This window comes from Vulpes vulpes, chromosome 15 (genome assembly GCF_048418805.1).
Source record: "Vulpes vulpes isolate BD-2025 chromosome 15, VulVul3, whole genome shotgun sequence".
NCBI lineage: Eukaryota > Metazoa > Chordata > Mammalia > Carnivora > Canidae > Vulpes > Vulpes vulpes.
This window is the reverse complement of record NC_132794.1, coordinates 12188175-12200230: the sequence shown is the minus strand read 5'-3', so window position 1 is coordinate 12200230 and position 12056 is coordinate 12188175. Positions and strand designations below refer to the sequence as shown.

The 12056-nt window shown below is 47.9% G+C and overlaps 1 protein-coding gene across 7 annotated transcripts in view; it reads left to right on the top strand.

Annotated features, from left to right (window-relative positions):
* The window catches only part of EVA1C (eva-1 homolog C), an 80550-nt gene that overhangs the window by 56352 nt on the left and 12142 nt on the right, over positions 1-12056 (top strand). For 5 of the 7 annotated variants that reach the window (XM_072740848.1, XM_072740847.1, XM_072740846.1 and 2 more), the window contains one exon: positions 5007-5150. The exons of the other annotated variants lie outside the window; for them this stretch is intronic. In XM_072740848.1, coding sequence (XP_072596949.1) covers positions 5007-5150 — 144 coding nt within the window. The remainder of the gene's footprint in view (positions 1-5006; positions 5151-12056) is intronic. 7 annotated transcript variants of the gene reach the window in all.

The window sequence follows — 12056 nt, the reverse complement described above, 5'->3', positions numbered from 1 at the left end:
AGGAGAAGCAGGCTCCTCACTGAGAAGAGAGCCTGATGTGAGGGCTCAATCCCAGGAACCTGGGATCATGCCCTGAGCCAAAGGCAGACGCTCAACCGACTGAGCCACGCAGACGCCCCAAAAAGAAGATCTTTAAAGAGATGTTTAAGGGGCACCTGGGGGGCTCAGCGGTTGAGCATCTGCCTTCGGCTCAGGGTGTGATCCCGAGGTCCTGGGATTGAGTCTCCCACTGGGCTCCCTGCAGGGAGCCTGCTTCTCCCTCGGCCTATGTCTCTGCCTCTCTCTGTGTCTCTCATGAATAAATAAATAAAATCTTTAAAATAAATAAATAAATAAATAAATAAATAAATAAATAAATAAATAAATAGATGTTTAAGTTAGATTAAGGTCACATGGGTGCTAATCCAATATAACTTGTGTGCCTGTAAGAAGAGGGAGTTAGGACACAGACACACACAGAGGAAGACCGTGCATGGACACACGGAGAGGATGGCCATCCGCAAGCCAAGGAGAGAGGCCTCAGAAGGAACCAAGTCTGCTGACATCTGGGACTTCCAGCCTCCAGAATGGAAATACATTTCTGTTGGTTACGCTCCCAGCGGGTGGTACTTGTTACAGCAGCCCTAGCCGACTGAGACTTCAATATAACACTAAACTGAAAAAAAAAAAGCTGAGACGCGCGAGAGTGATGACTAAGCCAGCTGTGAGACCAGCTTCACAAGGTGGCATCTCGCCGGCACACGAGTTCCAACACAGCTACATTGGTGTCTTACCTTGAGGTTGATGAGCCTTCAAAGATGCACCTGAAAGATCTTCCAGCAAGTCAGATCCATCAGACCCTATGTCTTGTCGAGGGGAAGAGAAGGGAAGGTGTGACAGTGAGTGATTATTGTTGGCCCCAAGTGAACACCATGGCAATTGCAAGTTCATGCAAAAAGGAGTGAGCCTTCGCACAGACCTGGGCATGAACTTTGGGAAGGCCCCCTGGCCGGGTGTCCACTGTGTTATGTCATTTCCTGCTGCAGTTACATTTTCTGGGTGGGCTCCAGAGATCCTGCTGTTTCCTTAGTAAGAGAACTAGAAAACCACCCAGTGGGCCTCAAGGTCTCGGCGAAGGCCATCCCAAGGCCAAGTGTGGGCAGGCCTCGACTTCCCAGCCAAAGAGTAAAGTGCTAGGGGTCCCCACTGCCAAGAGCAGCCTAATTATCAAAATAAACACACGTTGTGAGGATTAATTAGCTTCAGTTTCAGTGTTAAACAATAGCTAAAAAAAATAAAAATGAAATGGTTGAGTATCATGTTATCAGATGCATTGGGTGTGGAGGATGGTTTGCCAGGAAGAGAGGGTGCGCACAAAATCAGCCTCAGAGGGAGATAATGGCTTGGAAATAAATCCTGCAAACAGTTCGGAGCTCAGTGTCAACAAGGATATGGTTGGTCAGACCTGAGTCAGACCTGAATTACCTTGGGCCCCTTCCTGAAAACACACTGTGGGTTTCACTCTGACCAAGATAAACTCTTTTGCTCCCAGGATAATTTAAGAGCGAGAAGCACACCTCTGTAAATCACGCTCGTCACAACCTCTTGGGTCAAAGAGGGTTGTGGTCTTATAAATGAGATGGATTTCTTTTTCCTTCCTGCATTAGTCTTAAAGAATATGGTCAGGCACACGTCCTAAGAAAATATAAGGTTCCCCAGGGCACTTGTACAATTCTGGCAGGAGTGTGAATCAGGAGAACTCTTCTGGATAACACTTTGGTGGTGTGTGTCAAAAGCCTTAATATTTTGGGACGCCTGGGTGGCTCCGTGGTTGAGCATCTGCCTTCAGCCCAGGGTGTGATCTCAGGGTCCTAGGATTGAGTCCCGCAATGGGCTCCCCACAGGGAGCCTGCTTCTCCCTCAGTCTATGTCTCTGCCTCTCTGTGTGTCTCTCATGAATAAATAAATAAAAAAAATATTTTTAAAAAAAATCCTTAATATTTTGAATAGCCTTTGACAAAGCAATCTACTTCCAAGAATTCCTGTGGAAACTATCATGCTTGTTGTGTAGATATTTAGCTCTTGGCATGTTCCATATAGAACTTTTTTTTTTTTATCTATCTATCTACCTGTTTATCTATTTGAGAGTAGGAGAGAATGCAACGTGGAGGGGGAGGGGCAGAGGGAGAGAGAGAGAATCTCCAGCAAACTCCCCGCTGAGCATGGGCTTGATCCCAGGACCCTGAGATCAGGACCTGAGCTGAAATCAAGAGTCCGATGCTTAACTGACTGAGCCACTCAGGTGCCCCCCAACATAGAACTGCTTCTAATGTTTAAAACCAGAAATCCCCTGAATGATGATTGCATCGGGTATTGTAAATAGAGCTGGTGCCTCCATAAAATGGAGAATTATGCAAGTCTTTAAAATGAAATTCATGTTAAAATCTGCACAGCTATGTTAAATGGGAAAAAAGTAGCATACAAAATATGTGTATGAAAAAAAAATATGTGTATGACACCATTGAGGGGGAAGGGCATTTACACAGGGAAAAGTGGCTAGAAGGAGGTTCCTTAAAGGTTAATCATTTTGAGATGTTTTTTTTTTTTCCCCCGAATTTACTGGAAATTTTTATTTTTCTAGCTGTGGCTTATCTGTGCTTTTCAAGTTTTCAACTCTAAATGCGTATTTCCTTTGTAACAGAATAAATGCTAGTTACATCAGGCTTCTAAGAATAATTTCGTAATTCAGATGGCTACTTCTTCCCAATGCAGAAATCATACATCCCATTCTCAGATCTTGACTGTGAATTCTGAAGGAGTTGGGAAAAGGATTTGTGAGCCTATAGACTCTTGGGAGTGGAACTGCTGAGTCTGCAGATGTGAAATATGCCGATTTAAAAGATGCCCATGCATGTTCCAGGGTTGGTTTATACTCCCACCAGCCAAGTTCAAGGGTTTCCATTGATCCGTATCTTCTTCAACACTTGGGATTGTCAGTCTTTTAAGTTTTGCTCATCTAGAAAGTGCAAAATAATATTTTATTGTGGTCTTAATTTGTATTTCCCTCATTTGTGTATTATAGAAACAATTATATATAACTTATTATAATACATATATTACATATATGATAAATAGCCTATGCCGCAGAGTCATTGGAAACACCACATCAGTTGACGTACAAGTGCCAACAATGGCTGTCATAATGTTGTTAGGTGTTGTTATAAGTGAACCGACCTTTTAAGGTCTCTAAAATTCTCTTCTCTGTGCTCTGCTCTTCAAGCTTTTCCTTCCAGTGTGTATTATTTTTTAAAAGATTTTACTCATTCATTCATTCATTCTTCATTCATTTAGAGAGAGTGGGGGAGGGCCAGAGGAAGAGAGAGAGCATCTCCAGCGGACTCCCCGTTGAGTGTGGAGCCCCAACAAGGCTCAGTCCACGACCCTGAGATGGTGACCTGAGCCAAAACCAAGAGTCGGGTGCTCAACCCGTGGAGCCGCCCAGGCGCCCTGCCCAGTGTGTATTATTAAAATTTCCTCCAAAAAATAAAAAAATAAAAATAAAAAAATAAAATTTCCTCCAAATGGAGTTTGGTTCTCTTTCTCTCCCAGGGCCTCCCGTGCACTGTCCCTAAAGGTCAGTGGCACCATCCATTCCTTTGGGCCCCACGTCATCTGCAGAATAGAACCTGTCTTTGGCTGAGCATGCATAGGCAAACTCGGGCTGAGCATGAGTAGGCAAACTCGGGCTGAGCATGCATAGGCAAACTCGGGGCCTTTTCCCTCTCGTTCTCTGTGGCTTCCCCGTCCGCACCCACTGTTCCAGCTCACGGTCGACCCCCTAGACTCCGCTTAAGTGATGCTAGCCCACTTAATGTGGTGTTTCTGCCTCTCTGTCTTGCTTGCCTCTACCCAATTCATGCACTTTCCCCCGTGACCGAGTCCCTCTGCCCCATAAAGCCTGTCGTGACCACTGTGGTCCATGCCGATCGCTCCCGTCTCTGACCCCAGCACCTCTTGTCCTGGCCACGTACTGCTGACACTCACCCCCTGTTTCACATTGTCAGACATCAGGTCCCACATGTGGGTTTTGTCTCCAGCTCCAGCGTACCCTGCGAATCCAAGGTAGACTTCTTCTGACTTGTTTTTCCTGACAGCACATGGCACCCCCTGGTCCTCACCTCTGACATGTTAGATTAATGTTTGCTCATTGTGATGGCATTGCGGCAGGTGCTGAAAAACATGTCCTCATGTCTCTTGGTTCATTTCATTCATTCATTCATCATTATTTTCTGGGTTTCTGCACCTGGCCAGGATGTGGGAATTAGATGACAAACAAGATGGAAAGAGTCCTTGTCCTCTTGGAGCTTCTGTTCACGTAGGGGTGATGGATTCTCAGAATAGACAAGTAGGGGTGCCTGGGTAGGTCGGTCGATTAAGTAAGTGTCTGACTCTTGATTTCAGGTCGTGATCTCAGGGTCTTAAGATCAAGCTCCACTGATCTGGCTCCATGAGCAGCATAGATCCTGCTTAAGATTTTCTCTCTTCTCCCTCTGTACCTCCCCTCCGCTCGCATGCTCTCTCTCCAAAATAAACAAAAACAAACAAACAAACAAATAAAAATACTTTAAGGAGTGGTAAGAAGCATAAAAAATAAAAATCTTCATATTTTGCCTATTCTGTATGCAGGGCTAGTTATATAATTTGCGGGGCTTGATGGAGAATGAAAATGTAGGACCCCTTGCTCAAAGATATGTGAGAATTTCCAGATGGTGACAGCAGGGCGTCAGCATAATAAGCTCAGGGCTGTCCTAGCACATGTCAGGAGGCCCACTCTGCCTGTATGGTACTTAGCCCATATGATAAAGCATCTCAAGTATTTTAATGAGACAGAAAATGATCCCAGAAACTAACTCCATGAGCTCTGAAATCCAGCCTAGTGTTGTTACTTACGTAAAGTAGCATAAGCTACACGGTAGCCAGATACGGATGCAACATAAAATTTCTTGTTGACGTTCCCTGCCTTTCAGACTGCTTGTCTTATTCGGCTTTGCAAGTATTATCCAGGAGGTGCTATGGGAAGCAGAGATGCAAAATCATGGTCAACAATCACCATTTCGGGAGCCCCTGTCTGCCAGGAGTGAAAAAATACCTCACTGTCACCTATGCCTGTGGTAAGAAACTGCTCGAAGTTCGTTGCCTCTTTGGGAGGTGATGATCATGGGAACAAAAGGCATTTTAATGCGACAAACCAAACGATGCTACTCCTGAAACTGTGTTTGTCTTACACAGTATCCAACAGTACCTTTTAAAATCCTTTATTTCTGTGTACGGGGTTCACATTAGATAAGCAATGTGAGTTCTTCAGTCAAAATTTGTCTTAAAAGGTCTTTTAGCCATCAGGTTGGCAGCAAATGGGAAGAGTAGGAAAATAATAAGCAGGGGCAGCCCGGGTGGCTCAGTGGTTTAGCGCCGCCTTCGGCCCAGGGCCTGATCCCGAAGACCCGGAATCGAGTCCCGTGTCGGGCTCCCTGCATGGAGCCTGCTTCTCCCTCTGCCTCTCTCTCTCTCTATGTCTCTTCTGAATAAATTAAAAAATCTTAAAAAAAAAAAAAAAAAGAACAAGCAAATGAGAGAAGAGTGATTTTAATCTGGGTGCTTAGGAGGCTCTGAAATTTACAGGGCGTGTTATTCAAGCTCACAGAAGTGTTGTATGGCTCCTGGTTAACCTTGCAGCCTTGGTTTGAGGCTCTAAATGACTAACTCTCTCTGCTGCCAACAACCATTTTATCTGCATACCCACAGCAGTGAGTCAACGGATCAAATGCTCACCCGAAAACAATTAAAAATGTTACACGACAGCATGACTTGGTTCTCCCAGTGTCTTCAAACAAGAAAATGAAATGCCTGGTTCATTAGATCCCAAGTTTAGAGAGCTACCTAAAAGTGAGTCGGCACTAATTAGTTGAGGGTACCGTGGATTTCTGGTTGGTGGGCCTGACATGTGGACCGTTGATATTGAAATGATCGTAGGAGCAAAAGGAGAACAAAGAGAACCATATCTAAAAAAAAAAAAAAAAAAAAAAAAAAAAAAAAAACCTGATGTCTGTGCTCGTGGAAACCGCTCCTCCTCCCAGATATCCCCATTTTTTTCTTTTGGTAGCAGCTTGATTGAGATGTAATTCACAGGTCACCCGGTGCACCTGTTACAGCACACAAATCAAAGGTTTTAGAATTGGATTCCAGAATTTAATTTCATTCACAGGATGTGCCCCCATTACCGCAGTTAACTTAAGAACGTTCTCATCATCCCCCAAATAAATCTCACGCACTGTAGCTGTCGGCATCCGTCCACTTCCACCTCCCCACCCCAGGCAACCATCAGTATGCCCTCAGGCTTTAGTATTTGCCTCTTAAACAGCTCATAGAAGTGGAATCACGCAGTATGTGGTTTTTGGGGGCCGGCGCTTCTTTACGTAGTGTTTCCGAGGTACATCCATGCTGTCGCTTGTGTCAGTACTTCCTTCCTTTTTGTGGTCTAATAATATACTGATGCACCCCCAGCCTTTTATATCCTGAGCTAAAAATGTTGTCCTCTGTGATATCAGGGCTGTAACCGGTACAACAAAGGGGGCTGCATAAATGCATTTCCAAAATAATAGCACCTATTCTGGCACTGCAGGAAGTGTGGTTTTACTTTCCTTCTTGGACTTCCTTCCTGCTCCCATGCCCAAGCAGCTCTGGGCAGCATCGAGCGTATTCTGGCTGGGGTTCCCACGAGAAGCCACACAGATCACTCTGAAGTTCTAGTAACATCCAGCCTCCCCAGCTGAGTGTTGGAGTGTAGCCTGCAAAGAGGTGAATTTCCTGGTGTTCCTGCAAGAATGAGGGGACAGCCCCTAGGACTGGGGCTCTTTTTTTTTTAAGGATTTTATTTATTTATTCATGAGACACACAGGGAGAGAGAGAGAGACAGAGAGAGAGAGAGAGGCAGAGGGAGAGAGGGAGAGAGAGAGAGGCAGAGGGAGAAGAAGGCTCCATGCAGGGATCCTGATGTGGGACTCGATCCTGGGTCTCCAGGATCAGGCCCTGGGCTGAAGGCGATGCTAAACCACTGAGCCACCCGGGCTGCCCTATTTTTCTTTTTAAAAAAGATTTTATTTATTTATTCATGAGAGACACAGAGAGAGGCAGAGGCACAGGCAGAGGGGAAAAAGCAGGTTCCCCGTGGGGAGCTGGATGTAGAACTAGGTCCCAGGACCCCAGGATCACGACCTGAGCCAAAGGCAGATGCTCAACCACTGAGCCACCCAGGTGCCCCTGGGGCTCTTCTTAGCTGAGAGAGGGTGGGCTCTCAGGGCCTAGAGGTCCTGCTTCAGTTCATGCTGCTTCTCCCTCATTCATTCATTCAGCATGCTGTGGGCAGGTGCTCTGTGTCTAAGTGGCATCAGTGCCAAGAATTGGGTAGTTAGGAAAAAAAAAAAGGCATGGTCCTTGTCCTTGGAATTATCAGTTGAGGGCGAGAGATGGATGCTAAACAAACACACAGGTAAATCTGGCAGGTAGGTCTGAGCAGCCATCGAGGCATGGAGTAGGTAGAGAAGTGCGGAGCTGGTGAGGTCAAGGTGGCACGAAGTAGCCCCAGAATGGCCAGGACCCAGTCTTATGGGGTCCTGGGTGGAGGTGCAAGTGGAGGGCTTGCGGTGGAAAAATCAGCCCACCATGGTGACTGGACTTTTTTTTTTTTTTTTTTACTTTTATTTATTTATTCGTGAGAGACACAGAGAGAGGCAGAGACACAGGCAGAGAGAAAAGCAGGCTCTCTGCGGGGAGCCCGATGTAGGACTCGATCCCAGGACCCTGGGATCACAACCTGAGCTGAAGGCAGACGCTCAAACACTGAGCCACCCAGGTGCCCAAGCAGATACTTCCTAATCACCTTCTAAGTGGTTGATGTTTTAAAACTATACTCTCCTTCACCCCCAGCCAGATGGCTCTTCACTGTGTAACCTGAATCATTAAAACGTGATTTGCAATGTCTGAATATTTTCTAGGTCACCAAATGGGAATGCGGGGTTTTACATTTTTAAAAAATTTCTCCCACCCGATGTGGAAGACTGAGGATGTCAATAGTTTCTGAGTGAATCTGCCCTAGTTAGCACTCTTTGGCTGTAAGTGAAGAAACCAATTTGAGCTGGTTTAAGTCAAAAGGGTGTTAAATGGGTGGGTAACAGGGTGGCAGGAAGGCCATGGAAGCCAGGACAGGGCAGCAAGTCCTCAGGGAAGGGCTGACACCCGAAGCTCCAAGGTCATGGCAAACCTCTGGCATCTCTGCTCTCATGGCTCTTCTGCTTCCTTATTCTCTCTCTCTCTCTCTCTCTCTCTCTCTCTCTCTCCTGCACACAGCATCCCTGTGAGCCTGAGCTGGATGGCACATGGCCACCCCCTCATATGTCCCATTTCTAACAATCATGGAGACGTGCAGTCTGACCATCTTAATTCCAAATTTCTACCAGAAAGATATTTAATTGGCTGGGCTGGGTCAGGTAAGCCCCCCTCTTTTTGATCTGCCCTGGCCAGAGACCATGTGACATGGCTTCCTAGAGAGGGCCCCAACCAAACCTCTACCCAAGTCAAGATGCTCCTACGTAAGAGGGTCAGGGAAGAACCACCCCATAGATGTCTACTCCAATACCCTGCTTCTAACTCCAGCAGCTGGTCCAGATTTGCTGTTCTACCCAGATTTGCTGTTCCCCTATGTCCACACAGGGGAGAGGACACCCCACTCCAAGGGGTGGGGGCAGAGGTGCATTAGGAACAAGTACTGAACGTCAAGCTCTAGGTCCCTTTTTTTTTTTTTTTTTTTTTTTACTTATTTATCCATAAGAGACAGAGAGAGGGAGAAGCAGGCTCCATGCAGGGAGCCTGACGTGGGACTCAATCCCCGGTCTCCAGGATCACGCCCTGGGCTAAAGGCGGCGCTAAACCGCTGAGCCACCCGGGCTGCCCTAGTCCTCATTTCTATAGAAACACATGCCATCCGTCTCTAGTATGAGCCAGGCAGTGGGGCAGGGATGCCTCACCCACAGTAACCCTGATTGCGCCTTATGGTGGGGGGGGCAGGGGAAATTACAGTGGGAAGTATGATCTCTGCTCTGGGGACTTGGGGGACCAGGAGGGCTTCCTGCAGGAGGTGGCATTAGAAGCAAGTGAGACCACGTGGGTGGGAGTCAGCAAAGTGAAGGCAGGGGGAGGGGAGGGCAGGCTAGGCTTTTAGCCAAGGGCGGTGGAGAGCCCTGGACAAGTGGTCTCAGGGGACATAATCGGTTTGCATTTTGAAAAAACACTCCAGGGGATCCGTGGGTGGCTCAGCAGTTTGGTGCCTGCCTTTGGCCCAGGGCATGATCCTGGAGTCCCAGGATCGAGTCCCGCATTGGGCTTCCTGCATGGAGCCTGCTTCTCCCTCTGCCTCTGTCTCTGCCTCTCTCTCTCTTTGTGTCTCTCATGAATAAATAAATAAATAAATTCTTTTTTAAAAAAAAGTTAAAAAGCCCTCCTCCCTATTTTATAGAGCTTTATTTAATCCTGGCTCTCTCTCCCACCAGGTGCTTAGGCAGGGCAGAGGATTTTCGCATCTCTGCAGAGCCCTGGGGTGTGATTCAGGCTGTGGGCCTCTTGCTCTTCCCACTGCAGGCTGCACGTCTGGCAAATGTCAGACCGCTCAGCGCAGGGCACACCGCCCCGGCTGGGATGCATCACTGCACTGCTCCTCTTCAGCAGTTTGCTAAATGAGGTCCCCTCTCTGTGTGTGTTCCCTCCAAGCTTAACCACGAGCCTCACTTCTTGGTCATGCTGGCTTCAGACTTTCCTCCTAATAGGATAAGCCAGACCTGGAAAACTCAGCTCTGCCCCTCACATCTGCAGGGAGGGCTCGTCTCCGTGTCCACAGCTGCTAGTACTCCAGGGTCACCAAGACAGAGGCACGGCCAGCATCCCCACCCTGGTCACTCCTGAGAGGCACAGAAACACGTGGACCTCAGCCTAGGGCCTCCCAGCTCCTCCCAAGAGAGGGGGCAGGCAGGTGGGGCCAGGATGGGCAGATAGGAAGGATGGTGGTCCCAAGATTTAGGGCCAAGGGGAACAGGTGCCAGGATTTGGGGAGAAGAGGGATGTAGTAACAGAATTTGGGAGACAAGAGGGATGCGGTGCCAGGGTGTGAGGGCACTGAGATAGGAGGTGCTAGAATTGAGGACAGGCAGGATGGGGATGTGCCAGGATTTGCAGGTTCTCATGCAGTCTGGGCTCCTCCTGAAAAGGAGGGGAAGTCAAGCAGAGACATCGTGCTTGTCTCTGACACGAAGAATCCTTTGGGGCGCTACGTTCAACCTGTGGAAACTTTTTTCTTAACATTTGCATTGGACCCACGCTTGGCACAGAAGATTTATATGGGGGCGGGGGGAGTAGAAAAGAAAAGAAGTCGAGGTGGGTGCCTTGCCCCAATTCAGCGAATCACCTCTGGTTTTACCTAAACAGACTCGCAGGGACAGATTTCCGAGTGGAAATCACTTTGTCATCGGGATGCTACACAGCTTCACAGGGGCCCCGTGGACACTGCACAAAATGTCCTGTTTAAGCGTGAGCCTGGGGCCTGACGTATTGAGAGCTCCTGAATAATGGTTCGCTGGTCTTTTTACAAACACATCTAAAAATGGAGAAAATTAAAAAAATAAAAAAATAATAAAAAATAAAAATGGAAAGAGGCAGGTATGAGGGGTGGTAGTAAATTGCGCCCCAGCCCCATCTTCATCCTTGAAACAAGGAGATGGAGGAATCTGACAGGTGTGTTGACACCTGTTATTTTCAAGTTCTTAGAGATTCTCCCCCAAGCAGGGCCGTTTGCTGACATGAGCCTGCGTCCCACCCGGCAATGGGATGTCTGATAAGGGCCTGGTTATTCTGCAAAGCTCGTCTACACTGTCCTTCCTCTCTGAGCTCTTCCCCTTTCCCAGAACACAAGGCCTCTGGCATCTGCAGCGAGCCCAGCCAGTGCAGGCTGCATCCTGACAACAAGCCAGGGGACAGGTGTGAAAGCGGTGCCACCCTGGCAGGAGGGCTTGCTCCTGCCGAGGAATCAGGGGCGTCCTTCTCGGGGTGCAGAATGCCTAAGAGGCTGCTTCATCAGAAAGCATTTTGTGGCAACACGATTTCAGCTCTCTGGGGGCGCTGCCCTGGTCCCAGAATCAGTGATGTGCTAGGCTCAGCCGAGGGGTGTCCCTTGGGGTCCCTGGACAGCTTCCACCCCGCCCGTCACCATCACTTTACAGCCCTGCGTGTGACTCTCCCTGCCGATGGGTACGAAGGCGCCAGGGTCTCCGCGCATGGCAGGTGCACCATTTAGGAATGCTCTCTGGTTATTGATCCTGGGACACCCCCAAAAGAATTTAGTTTGAAAAAGGAAATGAGGTTTTCTTGCTGCGGAAGGTGTCTTATCAGCTCTTTTAAAAAATTCAGTTCAGCTGAACTTGCGAGGTGTGTTGGCTCACTGTTTCCTGTTGCCACTTCTCCAGATACCAGCTGGGCTAAAGAACAAACAAAAATAAATGATACTCTGCAGCAAAAATATTTGGTTTCCTACCCCTTCTCCTGTCTGGCTGTGGTGCGCTTCGCCTTCAGAATTCTTTTTTTTTTTTTTTTAAGATTTATTTATTTAGTCATGATAGATATATATATATAGAGAGAGAGAGAGGCAGAGACACAGGCAGGGGGAGAAGCAGGCTCCACGCAGGGAGCCCGACACGGGACTCCATCCCGGGACTCCAGAATCGCGCTCTGGGCCAAAGGCAGGCGCCAAACTGCTGAGCCACCCAGGGATCCCTTTTTTTTTTTTTTTTTTTTTTTTAAGATTTTATTTATTTATTCATCACACACACACACAGGCAGAGACACAGGCAGAGGGAGAAGCAGGCTCCATGCAGGAACCCCGATGTGGGACTCGATCCCGGGACTCCAGGATCATGCCCTGGGCTGAAGGTAGGCCCTAAACCGCTGAGCCCCCCCAGGGATCCCCCTTCAGAATTCTT